Source organism: Bubalus kerabau, chromosome 11, assembly GCF_029407905.1.
Source record: "Bubalus kerabau isolate K-KA32 ecotype Philippines breed swamp buffalo chromosome 11, PCC_UOA_SB_1v2, whole genome shotgun sequence".
Taxonomy (NCBI): domain Eukaryota; kingdom Metazoa; phylum Chordata; class Mammalia; order Artiodactyla; family Bovidae; genus Bubalus; species Bubalus kerabau.
The window spans coordinates 7,912,983-7,934,024 of record NC_073634.1 but is presented as its reverse complement, the minus strand read 5'-3'; the positions used below and the strand labels follow the sequence as shown (position 1 = coordinate 7,934,024).

The following is a 21,042-nucleotide window of genomic DNA, read 5'->3' as shown; positions in this document are numbered from 1 at the left end:
TGGAAAAAGCAAGAAAGTGCCAGAAAAACATCTATTTCTGCTTTATTGACTATGCCAAAGCCTTTGACTGTGTGGATCACAATAAACTGTGGAAAATTCTGAAAGAGATGGGAATACCAGACCACCTGACCTGCCTCTTGAGAAACCTATATGCAGGTCAGGAAACAACAGTTAGAACTGGACATAGAACAACAGACTGATTCCAAATAGGAAAAGGAGTATGTCAAGGCTGTGTATTGTCACCCTGCTTATTTTACTTCTATGCAGAGTACATCATGAGAAACCCTGGACTGGAAGAAACACAAGCTGGAATCAAGATTGCCGGGAGAAATATCAATAACCTCAGATATGCAGATGACACCACCCTTATGGCAGAAAGTGAAGAGGAACTCAAAAGCCTCTTGATGAAAGTGAAAGTGGAGAGTGAAAAAGTGGGCTTAAAGCTCAACATTCAGAAAACAAAGATCATGGCATTGGGTCCCACCACTTCATGGGAAATAGATGGGGAAACAGTGGAAACAGTGTCAGACTCTATTTTTCTGGGCTCCAAAATCACTACAGATGGTGACTGCAGCCATGAAATTCAGACGCTTACTCCTTGGAAGGAAAGTTATGACCAACCTAGATAGCATATTGAAAAGCAGAGACATTACTTTGCCAACAAAGGTCCGTCTAGTCAAGGCTATGGTTTTTCCTGTGGTCATGTATAGATGTGAGAGTTGGACTGTGAAGAAGGCTGAGCACCGAAGAATTGATGCTTTTGAAGTGTGGTGTTGGAGAAGACTCTTGAGAGTCCCTTGGACTGCAAGGAGATCCAACCAGTCCATTCTGAAGGAGATCAGCCCTGGGATTTCTTTGGAAGGAATGATGCTAAAGCTGAAACTCCAGTACTTTGGCCACCTCATGCAAAGAGTTGACTCACTGGAAAAGACTCTGATGCTGGGAGGGATTGGGGGCAGGAGGAGAAGGGGATGACAGAGGATGAGATGGCTGGATGGCATCACGGACTCGATGGATGTGAGTCTGAGTGAACTCCGGGAGTTGGTGATGGACAGGGAGGCCTGGTGTGCTGCAATTCATGGGGTCACAAAGAGTCGGACACGACTGAGCGGCTGAACTGAACTGAACTGAGCGACTGAACTGAACTGAACTGAGCAACTGAACTGAACTGAACTGAATGGGACTGGATGCCATGATCTTAGTTTTCTGATTGTTGAGCTTTAAGCCAACTTTTTCGCTCTCCACTTTCACTTTCATCAAGAGGCTCTTTAGTTCACTTTCTGCCATAAGGGTGGGTCATCTGCATATCTGAGATTATTGATATTTCTCCCAGCAATCTTGATTCCAGCTTGTACTTCATCCAGCCCAGCATTTCTCATGATGTACTCTGCATATAAGTTAAATAAGCAGGGTTACAATATACAGCCTTGACGTACTCCTTTCCCGATTTGGAACCAGTCTGTTGTTCCATGTCCAGTTCTAACTATTGCTTCCTGACCTGCATATAGGCTTCTCAAGAGGCAGGTCAGGTGGTCTGGTATTCCCATCTCTTTCAGAATTTTCCACAGTTTATTGTGATCCACACAGTCAAAGGCTTTGGCATAGTCAATAAAGCAGATCTTTTTCTGGAACTCATTTTGCTTTTTCGATGATCTAGCAGACGTTGGCAGTTTGATCTCTGGTTCCTCTGCCTTTTCTAAACCCAGCTTGAACATCTGGAAGCTAATGGTTCACGTACTGCTGAAGCCTGGCTTGGAGAATTTTGAGCATTACTTTGCTAGCATGTGAGATATGTGAAATTGCACGATAGTTTGAACATTCTTTGGCATTGCCTTTCTTTGGGATTGGAATGAAAACTGACCTTTTCCAGTCCTGTGGCCACTGCTGAGTTTTCCAGATTTGCTGGCGTATTGAGTGCATCACTTTCACAGCATCATCTTTCAGGATTTGAAATAGCTCAACTGGAATTCCATCACCTCCACTAGCTTTGTTCGTAGTGATGCTTCCTAAGGCCCACTTGAGTTCACATTCCAGGATGTCTGGTTCTAGGTGAGTGATCACACCATCGTGATTATCTGGAACTATCTATTGAACTCTCTATTAGTCATTTATTTCCATTTCATTAATATTGGTTTTTGGAAATTTATCTTGTTCTTTTGTTTGGCATATATCTCTTTGTTTCTTCATCTTATGATACATTCTGTGTTGGTTTATGCATACTAGATAAAAGAATCACCCCTCTCAGTCTTCACAGACTGGTCTCCTATAGGAGATTAACCTCATCAATTAGCCTGGTCTCAGCTCCTGGTTATCTTTCAAATTTCTGTGGTTGTCCAACTGCTGTATTTGTTCTTAGTGGCTCCCAGTAATTGAGAGTGTGCCAGCACCTGTCAGTGTCCCAAAGAGGAGATTTGTAGTACCTAGACGCAGACTGATCAGAAGCTGGACTCCCTGGCAACAACTGGCAATGTATGTAATTGAACCCCTTCCAGGGAGAACGTGAAGCTGGGTGTTTTTACTTCTCCCCTGCACCGAGCCAGGTATATAGCCATGGGAGTGTTGCCATGCTTCTTAACAACTGCTTCTGTGGTCCTGTTTTCTATAGTCCTATGGGACTCATGAATGCAAGCCCCACTGATTATCAGAGCTGGGTGACTGGGGGCCCTGTCATTCAGGTTGCATGCTTAGAAACTAGAGTGCTGGGGTGTGGTCTGTGGTCCAGATGGTTCACTCCTCAAGGACAGGCTGGGAGTTAGGGAGTGCCCTCCAAGTGTGTGGTGCTGTGCCCGGGGCGGGCTTCATGGCCACGGTGCGTCTCGGCCTTTCTCACCTGTTTTGATACGGGCATTTTCTCTGTTGTCTGATGTGCAGGAGTCGCTCATCTGGTTTCTGAATTTCTCTCCGAGGATTTTACTCCGGGTTCAGTGAGTCTGTGAGAGAACAGAAATTCAGGAGCCCCCTGTATCACCATCTTGGTCAGAAGCCACTTCAAATCTGATTTTTCAAAAGAATATTAGTAAAGGAACAGGAACAGAATACTGTTGGAGAAATGTAAATTAACAGGCCATTTTTTGGAGAACAATTTGACAGTATATGAAATTTTTAAATATTTATGCCATTTGACTTAGAAAATCTATACCAGGAATTAATCCTATTTAAGAAATACAGAACCATGAAAAAAATCAATATACAAGGATTTTTGCTAAAGCATGGTTGTAGTAATGAAAACTAGCCACAATTTAACTCTACATCACTTGATTAAATAAACTATAGTACTTCCAGGCAATGCAATGGTCTATGCAGCCTTTAAAAAGATGGCAAGTTTATATGTTCTTTGGGGAAAGAAGAAATGAAAAATGAAAAAGATTAAGTCACTAAACAGTGTGACCTTTTTAGAAGTATACATATAATCCCCATGTTAGTATGTGTATATAAGACCTGGATAAGTAGCCAGGGCTTAAAACTGTTTACTGTGGGCATTATCTCTACATCTTAGGATCCTGGCTGGCTTTCATTTTCCTGCATTTTGTATTTTTGCAGTCTTTAACTTTTTAACAAAAATCATGTAGTATTTATGTAATCCAAAAGATGTAGTGAGGAAACTTCTCAGTTAAATCAAAAATTAAAATGGAATCATGTATTCCCAGCCTTTCAGGGATCACATGGATAGTTCATAATTCATTGAATCCAGAATCAGAGACAAATGGAGGGGGCAGGGCTTGCCCCAAACCCTGCTGTGGTCCCACCAAAGTCAGAACAGAGCAGATGCTCCAGACTTTGAATTCCCAGAGAGCTCTCACTCTATATGGTCCTGAAACTTCCAAGATAAGCAGCTCACCGTTTTAAGATGGCCTGCCATTATTGAGTAGTTTTTGTGTTTCGTTATTATGCTATATCATAGTACATTATGCTAAGTCACACTATGGTGTATCACATGGTGTTGCAAAGTATTGTCTCGTTTTGGCCAGAAGGTGACCTCCATGAGGACATTGACTTTATTTTCAGCTTTATTTCCAGCTCCTAAAGCAGGGCTTATTAACAAAAAGCACCTGTGGAATATTTAGCTCCAGAGACAGATTCATTAGAAGGTTTATTAAAAAAAAACAACTCTTTCCTATAGCTTTGACTCTAATCATGCTTCTTGTCTCCACAGGACACACAAAATGTTTTTTCCACAAGGCCGCCCCTCAAATGTCTGATAACTGCAACCCAGACCCCTCTCATGCTTTTCTTTAATTAGACACATCAGATCAATGTAGCAAGCTTGAGGAATATGGCTTCTCAACCAGCCCCCATTAAAGCAGGATGAGCTTTGGTGGCTGGGGTGGTCCTATCAGAAAACAAAGCAAAACTCAGCCACCATGAGGAGTATGGGCCTGCTGTAGTTACATTTCTTCTTCATTGTTCATTACTTGGCTCTCCCAGGGATGCTCATGTTCCCTAAGAGCCCGTGGGGCCGTGTCTGTTACATTGTATTCCCAGGACCTAGACTAGCACCTGGCACATAGTGGAGACTAAAATTTGTGTCTGGGGGAGTTCACATCTGGGTGCACTGGGACACTGACCTGACTGGCTTTACTGAGTCATAAACTGCTCAGCGTGGTTGAAGACCCCTTCTCCTGACATGGAGCTGTGTGTTGTCAGCGAGGATCAAAGAAGAGAAACATCTGTCTGAAATTTGTAAATTATCCATTTGCCCTGTATATTCCAAACCTTCCTTCTCACTTTCTCCCCCTCCTGAGAGACTGCTGCAAGATCATCTTTGCTTTCTAATTTCCTCCTAAAGTTCTTTTCTTCCTTGCCTCATGTAAAGACACATTTAGCAACTGAGTTCTGAATCTTATCTTTTTTAGACATCATTAATTTGGTGTCTTCCTCTTTTATCTTCATTTTTCTGTTTTCACAGAGTATTTTTTCCCAAGGGGTAAGCGTCTTATCAGGCTATACTAAATTCAGTCTTTTTTGTTGTTTCTTTCTTCTAATAAGGGTAACTCTTTTCCTATTTTTCTTTTGACCCTAACTTCTCTTCTTGAAGACCTGTGAAGTTCTGAGGGAAAACATTTTAATCTTTCGCTTCTCCTTTTTTTAAGGATATTTTAACCTCATGGTAAAAAAAAAAAAAAAAAAAAAAAAGTTTCTCTGGAGCTAAGCAGCTTTCTCCCAGTCTCTGGATTTGACTGTCCATATATGGAGCATTGCGGTAGACATTTTCTGTCTCCTATGAAGTCACCTTGCTTTTCACATTCATCCTTAAGTCCGGGAACATCTGGTTGGACTTGGGCAATGCCAACCGATGATTTATAAATCACCTTTCAACCTGAGAAGAGATATTTGAGTGAAGTTCATAGACAGGAGCCTGCTGTCTGATAGGAAGTTAGCTGGGAAAGGGCTTGAAGGAGAGAAAGACGCATGCCTTCAACAGGGTTAGGTTCACAGCAGTGAAGCCGTGAGACCTGCTTTCCCTCTGGTGAACCAGAAATCCTGCCACACCAGAGAATTTTTATCTCAACGCCAGTGGCTTCCAGGGTCTGTTCCTGGCCATGCTGGCCCGCTTTGCATGCGCCCTGCCTGGATGCTAAGCCCTGCCCCCCATCCCACAGAAGCTTTCCTCCTTTGCATCCCCTTCCCCACTGCATCCTGCGGCTCATCTGAGATGAGCTCTCAGGCCAGCATGCCAGCTGGACGGCCCTCCCTGCTGTCCCGGGAGGAATCTGTAGGCACAAAGGCAAAGCATCTGAACTCTTTGGAACTCAAAACCAACTTTTGGAAACAGGACACATCCTGGTTACTCATAATTGTCCCATTTAGGAAAAATGCCAGTCACTGACATAGCATACCCCCCCATCCCCCGTGCACGTGGTGCTTTCGTGGCAAAGGGAGTTAGAGAAGCAAATTATTGTTTAATAAGCATACGTTCATTATGCCTTCTATTTGACTATGAATAATTAACCAGTTAAGTATTAAGTAATTAATGAAGTGAGTTAAATTAAAAAAACAAACAAACTCATAAATGTCTTCCCCTATGTTCATCCCATCCCTTCACAAAGTCTACGCCAAAAGCTGGAACACGCATCCTACAGTTAGCGACACAGCAATGATTACCTCCCAGGGAGCTGCGACTTCAGGCCAGATCCTGCACTAGGGACTTTGCGTGTCTATCTCTAATCCTTTCAGTAATCCTGCAAGAGAAGGTTATTAACAGCCGTTTGTGGATGAGGACACCAATAATCAAAACAGGGAAGTTGCCCAAGGTCATCCTGCTGGCCCATGGCAGGGCAAGTATCAGGCAAGGTTGGCAAATATTAAATGCCAACTTGGAGCCTGTTCTGTTCCACCATTCTGCTTCTCTATAACTGAGACACAGGCTTCATCAAAAGCACATTTCCAGATTATCTGTCTATGGAAAGTGGTTCGGAACATATAAAGTGAAAAACATGGCCAAGAACGTAATTATGACCCTCCTCTCCTCACCTCCACCGCCCTCCTCGTCTTTCCCCTTGTTGTTGTTTAGTCGCTCAGTCACTCAGACTCTTCTGTGACCCTGTGGACTGTAGCCTGCCAGGCTCCTCTGTCTATGGAATTTTTCAGGCAAGAATACTGGAGCGGGTTGCCATTTCCTTCTGCAGGGTATCTTCCTGACCCAGGGATCAAACCCATGTCTCTTTCACTGCAGGTGGATTCTTTACCACTGAGCCACTATGAAAGAGAAGTTTGATTACTACAAACTACAGTTATTTCAGAGATTAATTATAATGTATATGTCTTTCCCAGGGCTAATTTCTGAGTGTCTGCATCTCCACTAAGAGGTATAATGTAGATCAGAAATAGGATAACAGTGGCATCATTAATAACACGACCTTTCTCATGAGCTGGTCAGAAGTTTGGCTCTCTTCTTGTAAACCTAGATTTAATATGATTTATTCTCAGAAAGGATACAGGAAAATACCAGCCCAAGATTCCAAATGTGGGGAATCCTCTTAATGCTCCTCACATGCTTCAGTCTCTCCTTGAAAGCATCTTTTAAATTGATGATTAACCCTGTGAGTGCTTCTCTTTGGGAGCACAGGGTTTGTAAGGATGCAGGGAGCTAGCAGGTACCTACTTGTGTGTTGCCAGCAGGAATTCAGGGGTGAAACTGTCACCTAGGTTTAACAAGAACCATGAAGTTCCTGCAGATGTGCACTGAACATCAAACCATCTCCTTTACATGCAGAGAACCTGATGTAGATTTCACTACTTGTAACATTTTAACACACTCTTAGGTCCTAGAAGCTATCCCCAAATCAAAGAATGGGAATGACAGTAAGCTTGAAATATATTCCTCTTAAATGAATAGATTTCATTTAAAATAACCTTAGAAGTGTCTGGTTTTTATTGTTCTGGAAGGTTCCAGGTAATACACAGAGAGAATGGGGAACGCACGTAACACAAAGGGACAGGAGAATAAGACAGATCATGTCCATCTTCCTGTTCCGAAATAAAACAAGAAAACAACAAAACTGCATCTAGAACAAGAAATCTTCAGAAAAGTCCAAAATGCGGGGATCTGGCATGAGATAATGTTTTCAAGAATGATAGTTATATACCTGGTGGCTCAGATGGTAAAGAATCTGCCTGCAATGCAGAAGACCCAGGTTCAATCTCTGGATCAGGAAGAGCCCCTGGAGAAGGGAATGGCAACCTACTCCAGTATTCTTGCCTGGAGAATTCCATGGTTGGAAGAGCCTGGCAGGCTACATCCCATGGGGTTGCAAAGAGTTGGACACAACTGAGCAACTAACACTTTCAATTTCCAGCATGAGATAATTTTTTCAAGAGTGACAGTTATATAAACTTCAGTCAAGGCTCTTATCCTTTCCACAAGGAGTCCCGAGTTTTCAAGGACAGCTGAAATCAGAGAGGTGAGGGGTCCGGGCCTCCAGCAAACGGGACTGATTTCCTTACAGTGAATAACACTCTTTTTACAGTGTGAGGGCAATAAGGAAAAGCCATACACCACGCGGGCTTAGCTTTGTGAGAACTGGAAGTCATATGGTCGATTTATAGGAGTGAGTGTGTGGCTCAGGTCCTAAGGCACCCTTGCAATTCCCAGTTGGGAAGGTTTCCTTCTGATGTCAGCACCCAACGCCTGCCTTCCTGCCGAAAGCCCGTGGGATTATATTGTCCTCTCATGCACGTGTTCTCCAGTCTGTGAAACGTGAATCAAAAGCTGCTTCTCGAATTGATTCCATTAATCTTTACCTACATGGTGTACCCTCTGTTGTATCCACTGGTGATTAACTTCATTGAGAACAGAGGATAGCGACAAGTTTAGAAGCTCTGGCGTTGCAGTGAATTAGATTAGTCAGTGTTCCAGTCAGAGCATCTCCCACCCACCCCCTGGTCGGGGAGGGGGTGTGAGACCAGATAATACACATACAGAAACTGGGAATCCCCTTCTCAGGCCAGTTTTAGTTTATATTGGACATATGCCTGGGTTTTCAGTTTAAAAGAACAAGATTTCATTATGATTTTGGTAACCCTATTTTTACAGATTTCCATTGGTTATTTGCATATTTTTAATTTTAGCAGCCTGAGTTGTACTAAGAAAAATAGGTTTTTACAGACTCACAGATCTAGAGTACAGACTTGTGGTTGCCAGGGGGAAAGAAGGGTAGAGGAGGGGTGGATTGAGAGTTTGGGATTAGCAGATGCAAACTAGTATACATAAATATATAAAATATATACATATATATAATAGACAAACAACAAGTTCCCACTGTGTAGCACAGGAAACTAAATCCAATATCCTGTGATAAACCCTAATGGAAAAGAATATGAAAAAGAATGCATTTATGTGTGTGTGAGTGTGTGTATATATATATAACTGAATCACTTTGCTGTACAGCAGAAATTAGCATTGTAAATCAACTGTACTTCAATAAAATACATTTTTAAAAAAAGAAAAATAGGTGTAAAAATCTTAATAAGAAAAGTATTTTTATTTTTCAGCAGCTACTGCTTTTCCAAAAGCTTTCCATCAATTGCTATGAACGCACTGTACTTCCTATTATTTTTCAAACTATAGGTCCCTCAACTGTAGTAACAGAATGAAGATTTTTTGACTTTTTTGTAGACCTGTGGAATTGTTGTTTAGTCACTCAGTCATGTCTAACTGTTTGCAATCCCATGCACTGTAGCCCGCCAGGCTCCTCTCTCCATGGAATTCTTCAGATAGGCAGGAATACTGGAGTGGGTAGCCATTCCCTTCTCCAAGGGTTCTTCCCGACCCAGGGATCGAACCCTGGTCTCCTGCATTGCAAGCAGGTTCTTTATCGTCTGAGCCACCAGGGAAGCCCAAATTAGTGATTTTGACAGTGACCTCCTTGTTCTAAGCTCAAGCCTGCCCGGGCTTCAAGTCTGACCTGGAGTCTGTGTGTACAGTCCAGGGATGGGTTGTCAACTAGAAAGTTCTTTCTAGTTCTGTCCAGGAAGGAGCATGGTTTTCCCACTTTATCTAACTCCAGGTCTTGTGCTCTGTCTCCCACATACAGGCCAGCTGTAATGTCTCCCTTTCACCAGATATGGTGCTCCTATTGGCTTCCAGCATTAAAAGCATATGCAAGTGTAATCCAAATTACCAGGTTCCATTGTTGGCAGCACTTAACTGATAAGAGTGTAATAACATGAATAATATGTGTGAAAGAACTGCAATGCTGAGTGATGATTCTGATATGGAAACTGAAAATAAAATCATGCTCTGATCTGCAACAGCCCCTGCCACAGATAAAAATCGACTTTGGCGTTTTGCATTTGCAGGATTAACCCAGTGTTTTATTTTGTAAAGAGTCAATTGCTGAGCACAAAGCATTCTGGAGTTCACTGTGGTCATTGGCCAGGCCTGTGGAGGTGGACCCTCCGTAGGGAGCAAACATGGAGACATGCTGAGAGAGAGAAAGAAGTAATTTAATTTAATGTAATTTAATCTCTCTTATCCATGTATGGATGTGAGAGTTGGACCATAAAGAAGGCTGAGCGCCAAAGAATTGATGCTTTTGAACTATGGTGCTAGAGAAGACTTTTGAGGTCCCCATCCGCTGGTTCATGGAAAAAGCAAGAGAGTTCCAGAAAAACATCTATTTCTGCTTTATTGACTATGCCAAAGCCTTTGACTGTGTGGATCACAGTAAACTGTGGAAAATTCTGAAAGAGATGGGAATACCAGACCACCTGACCTACCTCTTGAGAAATCTGTATGCAGGTCAGGAAGCAACAGTTAGAACTGGACATGGAACAGCAGACTGGTTCCAAATAGGAAAAGGAGTACGTCAAGGCTGAATATTGTCACCCTGCTTATTTAGCTTATATGCAGAGTACATCATGAGAAACGCTGGACTGGAAGAAACACAAGCTGGAGTCAAGATTGCCGGGAGAAATATCAATAACCTCAGATATGCAGATGACACCACCCTTATGGCAGAAAGTGAAGAGGAACTGAAAAGCTTCTTGATGAAGGTGAAAGTGGAGAGTGAAAAAGTTGGCTTAAAGCTCAACATTCAGAAAACAAAGATCATGGCATTGGGTCCCATCACTTCATGGGAAATAGATGGGGAAACAGTGGACACAGTGTCAGACTTTATTTTTCTGGGCTCCAAAATCACTGCAGATGGTGACTGCAGCCATGAAATTCAAAGACACTTACTCCTTGGAAGGAAAGTTATGACCAACCTAGATAGCATATTGAAAAGCAGAGACATTACTTTGCCAACAAAGGTCCATCTAGTCAAAGGCTATGGTTTTTCCTGTGGTCATGTATGGATGTGAGAGTTGGACTGTGAAGAAGGCTGAGTGCTGAAGAATTGATGCTTTTGAACTGTGGTGTTGGAGAAGACTCTTGAGAGTCCCTTGGACTGCAAGGAGATCCAACCAGTCCATTCTGAAGATCAGCCCTGGGATTTCTTTGAAAGGGCTGATGCTAAAGCTGAAACTCCAGTACTTTGGCCACCTCATGTAAAGAGTTGACTCATTGGTAAAGACTCTGATGCGGGGAGGGATTGGGGGCAGGAGGAGAAGGGGACGACAGAGGATGAGATGGCTGGATGGTATCACTGACTGGATGGACGTGAGTCTGAGTGAACTCTGGGAGTTGGTGATGGACAGAGAGGCCTGGCGTGCTGTGGTTCATGGGGTCGCAAAGAGTCGGACACGACTGAGCAACCGAACTGAACTGAACTGAACAGCAAGGAGATCCAACTAGTCAATCCTAAAGGAAATCAACCCTGAATATTCACTGGAAGAACTGATGCTGAAGCTGAAACTCCAGTTCTTTGGCCACCTGATGTGAAGAGCCGACTCATTGGAAAAGACCCTGATGCTAGGAAAGATTGAAATCAGGAGGAGAAAGGATCGACAGAGGATGAGATGGTTTGATGGCATCTTAAATTCAATAGACATGAATTTGAGCAAACTCCAGGAGATGGTAAAGGATGGGGAAGCCTGGCATGCTGCAGCCTTTGGGGTCACAAAGAGTCGGACATGACTTAGCAATTGAACAGCAATCCTGGCAGCAGTCATATGTGTTTGGTAGGACAAGTATAATTTATTGTTGTTATTTTACAGGCAAAAAAGAATCTCAGAGAGGTTAAATGGATTCCTATTATTTTATCCATTGTGTAGGCATTGAAGGAGTTACCAGACATGATCTCTTCCCTCCAAGAGGTTGTCATCTGGTAGGGAATAAAAGGTTTACAATCTGATAGTGATAACCCATAAAAGGAAAACTCACAGCCCCAAGTAGCCTGTAAACCATAAAGAAGTGACACAAATCATGGGTGAGAGAGAGGGGGCCGGGCAGCCCTTGCTGAGGAAAGCACTGGTCAGTGACCTGATTCAAAGAGGTGGGGGTGAGAAAGAATGAAGAAGTTAAGTGAGGTTGGAATAACATGAAATGAAAATGGAAAGAACTCAGGACAAGAAAAGCTCGGACAGGACAGGAAGGAAGTCCATCAGCCTCAGAGGTGGACAATGTAGGAAGGTAACAGAGAGTAACTCAGCAGTGTGCCTTGATAGCATCCTGTGGTGGGGCATCCTGAGTGTGTGGAGCAAGGTCACCGAAGCCGTGCGGCACGGTCAGTTTCAGATAAAACACCTCTGTGGCTGTGGCCAAGGTAGATAGCACCAGGAAGCAGTAACCAGGGACAGAGACCAGGGAAAGTAGTTTTTCTATCCAAGGCATCTAGTAGGAATAAGATACAGTTTACACTTTTTCTAGTTTCATCTTTTTGCAAGGTCAGCACATTTTGCATATCTTTCCTAACTGCATGTTTTGAACTCTAAGATTTTTAGACCTCAGCGTAACATGCAAATTTTTGTTTCTTCTCTCTTTTGATAATAAAGAGCTGTGCTACTTATTGAATGGCTGCTTTAAGTCTCCCGCCATTTGTCCTGAGATGGGCTGATACAGGTGATATCAGTACAAGTGGAAGCTACATGACGGTGGGTGGGCAGGGGTGCAAAATGAGTGTATGAGCGTCTTCTCACGTTGACGCTGCAGAGTCCTGGGACCCATGGACAGTCTTGCTGTCTAATAGGCAGGAACATGGAAACTGGCCTATGTAACCCCTGGCTTCTGAAGATTGGTATGTGGAGGAGAGAGAAAAGGCTGCACAGTTCATGAAATACAACCTTCTATACTCCTATTATTTAACCTTATCTGTTCATTCATTTAGGACAGAATTGAGTATATTTGCTATATAGAGCAGAGAAGGCAATGGCACCCCACTCCAGCACTCTTGCCTGGAAAATCCCATGGACGGAGGAGCCTGGTAGGCTCCAGTCCATGGGGTCGCTAAGAGTCGGGCACGACTGAGCGACTTCACTTTCACTTTTCACTTTCATGCATTGGAGAAGGAAATGGCAACCCACTCCAGTGTTCTTGCCTGGAGAATCCCAGGGACGGAGGAGCCTGGTGGGCTGCCGCCTATGGGGTCGCACAGAGTTGGACACAACTGAAGTGACTTAGCAACAGCAGCAGCAGCAGCTACATAGAGACTTGGCATTTAAAGTCTGTCTAGGAAATGCAAATCAAAACCACAATGATGTACCATTTCACGCCAGTCAGAATGGCTGCGATCCAAAAGTCTACAAGCAATAAATGCTGGAGAGGGTGTGGGGAAAAGGGAACCCTCTTACACTGTTGGTGGGAATGCAAACTAGTACAGCCACTATGGAGAACAGTGTGGAGATTCCTTAAAAAACTGGAAATAGAACTGCCTTATGACCCAGCAATCCCACTGCTGGGCATACACACCGAGGAAACCAGAAGGGAAAGAGACACATGTACCCCAATGTTCATCGCAGCACTGTTTACAATAGCCAGGACATGGAAGCAACCTAGATGTCCATCAGCAGATGAATGGATAAGAAAGCTGTGGTACATATACACAATGGAGTATTACTCAGCCATTAGAAAGAATACATTTGAATCAGTTCTAATGAGGTGGATGAAACTGGAGCCTATTATACAGGGTGAAGTAAGCCAGAAAGAAAAACACCAATACAGTATACTAACGCATGTATATGGAATTTAGAAAGATGGCAATGATAACCCTGTATGCGAGACAGCAAAAGAGACACAGATGTATAGAACAGTCTTTTGGACTCTGTGGGAGAGGGCAAGGGTGGGATGATTTGGGAGAATGGCATTGAAATACGTATATCATATGTGAAACGAATCGCCAGTCCAGGTTCGATGCATGATACAGGATGTTTGGGGCTGGTGCACTGGGATGACCCAGAGGGATGGTATGGAAAGGGAGGTGGGTGGGGGGTTCAGGATGGGGAACACGTGTGTACCCGTGGCGGATTCATGTTGATCTATGGCAAAACCAATACAATATTGTAAAGTAAAAAAAAAAGAAAAGAAAAGGAAAAAAAATCACTATAAAAAATAATAATAATAAAGTCTGTCTAGAAAATAAGATACTCTGATATATATCCCTTGCATAGCTAGACATCTTTCCTTGGGAGATGGGACTGGTGAAGCTATGTTAACACAGACGCATTGATTCTTTTTTTATATATATACTTAAAATTTCTTTTGCTTTTCTGTTTCCAACTTACTTTTTATATAACAGGCTCTAGGTTCATCCACCTCACTAGAAATGACTCAAATTCGTTCTTTTTATGGCTGAGTAATATTCCACTGTGTATATATACCATATCTTCTTTATCCATTCATTTGTTGATGAACATTCAGGTTGCTTCCGCATCCTGGCTATTGTAAACAGTGTGCAGTGAACACTGGGATATTAACACATATCTATGGAATCTAGAAAAATGGTGTTGATGAACCTATCTGCAAGGAAGGAATGGAGACACAACATAGAGAAGGGACTTGTGGACACTGTAGGGGAAGGAGAGAACAAGACGAATGGAGAAAGTAGCATCAATATATACACTGCTGCTGCTGCTGCTAAGTCACTTCAGTCGTGTCCGACTCTGTGTGACCCCATAGACGGCAGCCCACCAGGCTCCCCCGTCCCTGGGATTCTCCAGGCAAGAACACTGGAGTGGGTTGCCATTTCCTTCTCCAATGCAGGAAAGTGAAAAGTGAAAGTGAAGTCGCTCAGTCATGGCCGACCCTCAGGGACCCTATGGACTATAGCCTTCCAGGCTCCTCCATCCATGGGATTTTCCAGGCGAGAGTACTGGAGTGGGGTGCCATTGCCTTCTTCCATATATACACTATCATGTGTTAAATATGAATAAATAGCTGATGAGAAGTCACTATATCACACATGGAGTCCAGTCTGGCACTCTGATGACTCCCCTATCACTCTGGGATAGGGGAGAGGTGGGGAGGAAGGTACAAGAGAGAGGGGATATATGTATAATTATGACTGATTTGCATTGTTGTACAGAGGAAATACACATTGTAAACATTAAAAAATAAAACATAAAAAGTAAAGCAGATTGCCTTAAAAAAATTTTTTTCTTGACATATATTTGATTTACAATGTTGTGTTTCAGGTGTACCACAAAGTGATTCAGTTATATCCACACACATATACAATAATTTCTCAGACTCTTTTCCATGCTAGATTATTACAAGACATTGAGTATAGCTGCCTGTGCTATACAGCAGTTCTCTACTGTTTATCCATTTTATTTATGGTAGTGAATACCTGCTAATCTCAGACTCCTAATTTATCCCTCCCCCTCACCTTTCCCCTTTGGTAACCACAAGTTTGCTTTCTATGTCTGTGAGTCTACTTCTGTTTTGTAAATAAATTCATTTGTATAATTTTTTTTAGATTCTTAATCCCATCAGTTGGCTAAGCATAGGCTCTTAACTGAGGACCTCCCAGCTACTGGGGAACAGGGTATAATGTCATTCCTGCTGCTGCTGCTGCTAAGTCGCTAAGTGACAAGAAAATCAGAAAGGAAAGAAGGTAGACAGATGCAAGCCGTAGCAGAAAAGTTTATCAGAAAGTACCTACCTAGAGTGTGGAGTAATTGGCTTCAAGCTTTGTATTTCTCTTCCTGTCTTATCTGTGGCCCAGGAAGTGGGTAAAGAACAGCTGAGTGGGGCTGAGGATGGGAAGAAGAGCAAAGCAGTGATGAGGGGTGGTTGAGATTAGGAGGTCTGAGCAGGGCAGGGGTGAGGACTGCTGGATGCAATGGCGTGGGGTCCATGGTCTGGCAACGGGACACAGCATCCTTTCCTTGTAGAGAAAATAATCTGAGGCAAACCAAGTGAAGGGTTAGCAGTTATGGAAAAATTTACCTCTGCTTACATCTAAATCACTCCCAGAACTAAGGTACCAATGAAACACTTTTCTAAAGTCACATCTTTCTTCACTGGCTATGTGAGATCTATTATTACTATGTCAGAGATCTATTCTGATGAGAGCTTAAGGAGTTTTTCTCCAGTATAAAGTACAAATCATACTCAGGAATCATAATAATCTCTTTAAATAACTTTCTGTTTTAGTACTATGTAGTTTCTATTAATCATTGCTAACTTAATTATGGATTACATTTGCACAATACTTCATTCTTTTATAAAAACACTTTCCCAGATACTCTGTCATCTCAGGTTTCTGACATCTAAAACAGAGAGAGATTCTACTTCTCATTTTAGACAGAATTCTGAAACTCAGCTTGGTACTAATCAGCGTCAGATTTGCTTTTGATTGAATGATTAAACATTAGGGAACCATGCTCATATATGTGTATATACACACATACATATAGAGTTAGGGATTATATATATACACATATTATATCTATAAAATCCCATTTAATCCTCATGGTTAAGCCATGAGATAGTTAGCATCTCTATTCCCTCTGTTTCAAAGATACCACAAGCTGAGATCTGATTGCTTCCAAAGCTGATGGTTTGAAATGAGTACAACTGGCTTGAAGATGTGACTTACCTAAGCTCACTGAGCTAGTAAGTGACAGAAGAGGAAATAAAAATAGTCTGTTGCACTTAACTTTCACATGAAACCCTAATGGAGAACTTTAATATAATGAATCAGTCTTAGAAAGTCATTGCACATTAATTAAAAACAAGTATATTTAAATGTTTGGGGAAATTCTAATAAACTGTTTTGGACTTCCCTTTTGGCTCAGATGGCAAAGAATCTGCCTGCAATGAAGGAGACCTGGGTTCTATCCCTGGGTTGGAAAGATACCCTGGAGAAGGGAATGGCAACCCACTCCAGTATTCTTCCCTGGAGAAACCCATGGACAGAGGAGCCTGGCAGGCTACAGTCCATGGGGTGGCAAAGAGTCGGATGGACTTACTGTCTTTACTATTCCTTCATAAATTTAGTGGTACTCTTTAGATGGAAAAATCACATGGAAATATTTAGCTATAATTAATGTTAGCAAGCAATTTTGCATTGATGTATAGGTGCTCCTTTCAATTCAACAAGGTAATTTTGAGCAAGGTGCTTTATTTAGTCCACACAAAGATGAGTGGACAGTATCCATATTGAAAGAAATGTTGAGTCCTTCTTTAGAGTTCTGTTCTTGAAAGACATTAGGTTTCTTAAGCATGATTTTTATTCTCCATTGGGAGAAGGGTATCAGAAGAGGGAAAAATGGTTGAATGCAGACTGAGGTGTTTACTCACAAAACTACAACACAAAAAGGAACGAACAGTTACTATGAAAAAGAGAGAGGGGAAAAGTGCCTTGGAGGAGGAGGACAAGGGCGCTCTCTTATCGTATTGGAATAGAAAGGGAGTCAGCAAAGGCCTCAAGACAGAGGTGATGTTTAAGACGAGCCTTCATGAATGGCTAGAAATCCAAAAAGCATGTGGCGCTAGGGCATTCACACACAAAGAGAATGCTGTAAGTAAAACCAGAGACAGTAGTCCATCCTATCTAGTGTGCATGGCTTAACAAAAAGGCACAGGGCTGAAAATCGGAATCTTTTTGTAGAAGGTTTGGACACTAGGATGATGTCTCAGTAAACGCAGTAGAGTGAAAACCAAATACTGGATTTGTACCAAGGGGATAGATGCGCACTTCAGCGGTGGCATTTTTGAACTTGGGCAAAGCAATGAATCTTTTTGAACTTTGACTTCCTCACCTGTAACACGGAGATGCTAATAATTACACTAAGGGTTGAGTGTAAACTTGAATGGAACCAGAACTCTGAAAAGCATAAAGCACAGCCCGTGGCACCATCAACACCTTTATTACTGTGTGTATGTATTCAGTTTCTCGGTTGTGTTCAACTCTGCAACTCTACAGACTGCAGCCCGCCAGGTTCCTCTGTCCATGGGATTCCCTAGGTCAGAATACTGGCATGGGGTGCCATTTCCTCCTCCAGGGGATCCTCCCAATCCAGGGGTGGAACCTGAGTCGCCTGTGTCTCCTGCATTGGCAGGTGGGTTCTTTACCAAAGGTTCCACCTGGGAAGCCCTTATGGCTGTGTAAGTGATGGTATATGAAGATTGTGGAGCCAGGGGAGCTTTTCCTTTGGATCTTCACTTTAGGAAAAATAATTCAGCAGCGATGTGTGGGAAGGATTAATAATAAAAGTAGAAAGAGAACCATCAGAAAGCATTAACATCCTTCAGGTTAAAAATAACGAAGGTGTGATTAGAATGGTAGTTCAGGTAAGTGGAAAGGTAGAGACGTTGCAAGGATATATTGCAAGAATACTAATTAAGAAATGCACTGGGCTGACTCTGTCCTTGGACACAAATTCAGCAGTGTTGCTTTGCAACCTCTTTAAAAGAGATAAAATGGTTTGATACATGATAGAACAGGCAGGTGCTTGGGGAACAGAGGAGAGACGGTAATAATGGGACATTGGATCTTCCTTTGCTTTTCATTCGGGAGACCTTGGTAACAGCAGGATAGAGAAGGGACACCTTAAGTGCATGAGGTTGGTCCCCCTCCATGGCAATGTGTCACGGTGGGTGAGAGGTGACATAGACTCAGTAAGCCCTTCCAGGGTGGACTTCCAGAAAATGTGTTCACCTAAGCAGAGAATTTCTTGCTTTTCTCAAAATCAGTTCAGTTCAGTCTCTCAGTCATGTCTGACTCTTTGTGACTCCATGGACTGCAGCACACCAGGCTTCCCTGTTCATCACCAACTCCTGGAGCTTACTCATACTCATGTCTATGGAGTTGGTGATGCCATCCAACCATCTCATCCTCTGTCGTCCCCTTCTCCTCCCACTTTCAATCTTTCCCAGCATCAGGGTCTTTTTCAATGAGTCAGTTCTTCCCATCAGGTGTCCACAGCATCGGAGTTTCCACTTCAGCATCAGTCCTTCCAGTGAATCTTCAGGACTGATTTCCTTTAGGATGTACTGGTTGGATCTCCTTGCAGTCCAAGGGACTCTCAAGAGTGTTCTCCAACACCACAGCTCAAAAGCATCAATTCTTCGGCACTCAGCTTTCTTTATGGTCCAACTCTCACATCTGTACATGACCACTGGAAAAACCATAGCTTTCACTAGATGGACCTTTGTTGGCAAAGTAATATCTCTGCTTTTTAATATGCTGTCTAGGTTGGTCATAGTTTTTCTTCCAATGAGCAAGTGTCTTTTAATTTCATGGCTGCAGTCACCATCTGCAGTGATTTTTGGAGCCAAAACAAATAAAGTCTCTCACTATTTCCATTGTTTCCCCATCTATTTGCCATGGAGTGATGGGACCGGCTGCCATGATCTTAGTTTTCTGAATGTTGAGTTTATTTCTCAAAATAAATCACCTCTTGCCTCAGTGCCTGTCACTTAGGTTTGGAAGTGGAAGGAATCAAGAAATAGGGTTCAGAACTGATTTGTAAATCCCAAGTCAGTTTCTTGGTAATGAGAAATGGATTCAATTTAATTCTACAATCATTTGGTGAATGCAAATATTTTCCAGGAGATGGAACTGGAGAAAAATACCGGATATGAATGAAACAAACATTGTCCCCCTGCCACCTTGCACTCTCTCTCTCTCACAGTTTAGTGAGAGTATATGTCAAAAAGCAGATGAAGTATTATTACATGTTGAGCTAAAGTTGTATTCTTTATTTGTTTTTTCACTTCTCCATGAATGACATTTCTGTGAAGACCAAAATTATGTTTGGGACTTACTGGAAACTTACACCGCTCCTAATAAAATAAATAGCCCCTCTAAATAATGATCCCTGTGTTTTGTGCATTCCTTCAGAAACACCCTGTGAACTTTGTTGGAAGCAGCCCCCTTTGTATGGTATTTTCCATGGAACTTTTACCACTGGGTCATCCCTTTACTTAGGAGCTTAACTGAAATGAAAATGGGATAGCCTAGTAGATCTTTCCAAGGTAGAAACATTGATGGAGATAGCCATGGAACCAGGAATTGGTAGATGAGGAAAAGAAATCATAAAAGTGGGTTTCAGATCTTTTTTAAAAAAGTTCCTTTCATTTATTATTTATCTCTCTTCATTCCTTATGTCTTCCATGCCTTACTAAGACCAGCTTGTGAAACTGTTTTATGTGCTACTTCAAATGCTCTCTGTTTGACAGCGTTGTTTTTTTCTCCCTCCCTTTAGGAGATGACCTGGCCTCCACCACTTGCTGCTATTCAACCACCTGGCAAAGTGGAACCAAGCAAATTTCCATTTCCAAATAAGGTGAGATCCTGCATCACTCAGGATGAGTATACTTTACTCACACAAGATTTCCAGTGGACAGTGGGTTTTCCCTTATTGTCTTTCCCTGTGTAAATATTCCTGGCAGGGGCACATGGATCTGATTTTCAACAATTTGCAAGTGTAGGTCTGTTCATCCAAGGGATAATGTCAAGCTTACAGTCCTATTATACTTACTTCCACTTTCCTACTTCCTCCAAAACATCATGAATATTGTAATTATTATTTTATCTAGAAACATTTGTGAAGTTGAAATGCATCTTATAATCATATTATGCATTCAGTGTGATTGTATGCCTTGTTTTTCTTTCTGAAAAGCTGTTATTAAATTAATGATGTATCTTAAAATCAGTGTCTTAGAATTAAGGACATGAAGTATATAATTTCTTAGTTATCTTTTATAAAGCTGAAAATATTTTCTAGGACTTAATAAAAAAGATTTTCTGAGAACTAGCAGACACAAAATATCTGTCACAAAATGTATTTCAATCATACATGAGTATAGTAAGTTTTGTTTTTTTAATCATACAACCAACACATAATTATATACTCATTATAAAGATATAATTATACAAATAGAAGAAGCAAAATATGAAGTTTATCTTGTCCAGATTTTATTTCCCTACCGAGATTACCATCAAGAGTTTGGTGTGTACTATTTCAGTTCTTTTTCTTGTGCATTATATATGCATTTGTGCATATGCAGTTTTTTTTAAAGTCCTAAATGGTATAGTACTAAAAGTACTTTTTCTAAGAATTGATTTTTTTCCAGATACACACAATGCATACATGTCATTGCTAGATGTTAAATCACAGCTTTCTAAAGTAAATTATCGAAGTAATTGTTCATTACAATTATCACAATGGTAAACTCTGTCCTAAAAGTTGATTTTTATTTCTCTTAATAAGGTA

The 21,042-nt window shown here is 41.9% G+C and overlaps 1 protein-coding gene across 1 annotated transcript in view; it reads left to right on the top strand.

The window, feature by feature from the left end:
• AFF3 (ALF transcription elongation factor 3) overlaps positions 1–21,042 on the top strand; it is a 582,468-nt gene that overhangs the window by 343,664 nt on the left and 217,762 nt on the right. The window contains exon 7 of the mRNA XM_055539447.1: positions 20,032–20,112. Within this exon, the coding sequence (XP_055395422.1) occupies positions 20,032–20,112 (81 nt within the window). The remainder of the gene's footprint in view (positions 1–20,031; positions 20,113–21,042) is intronic.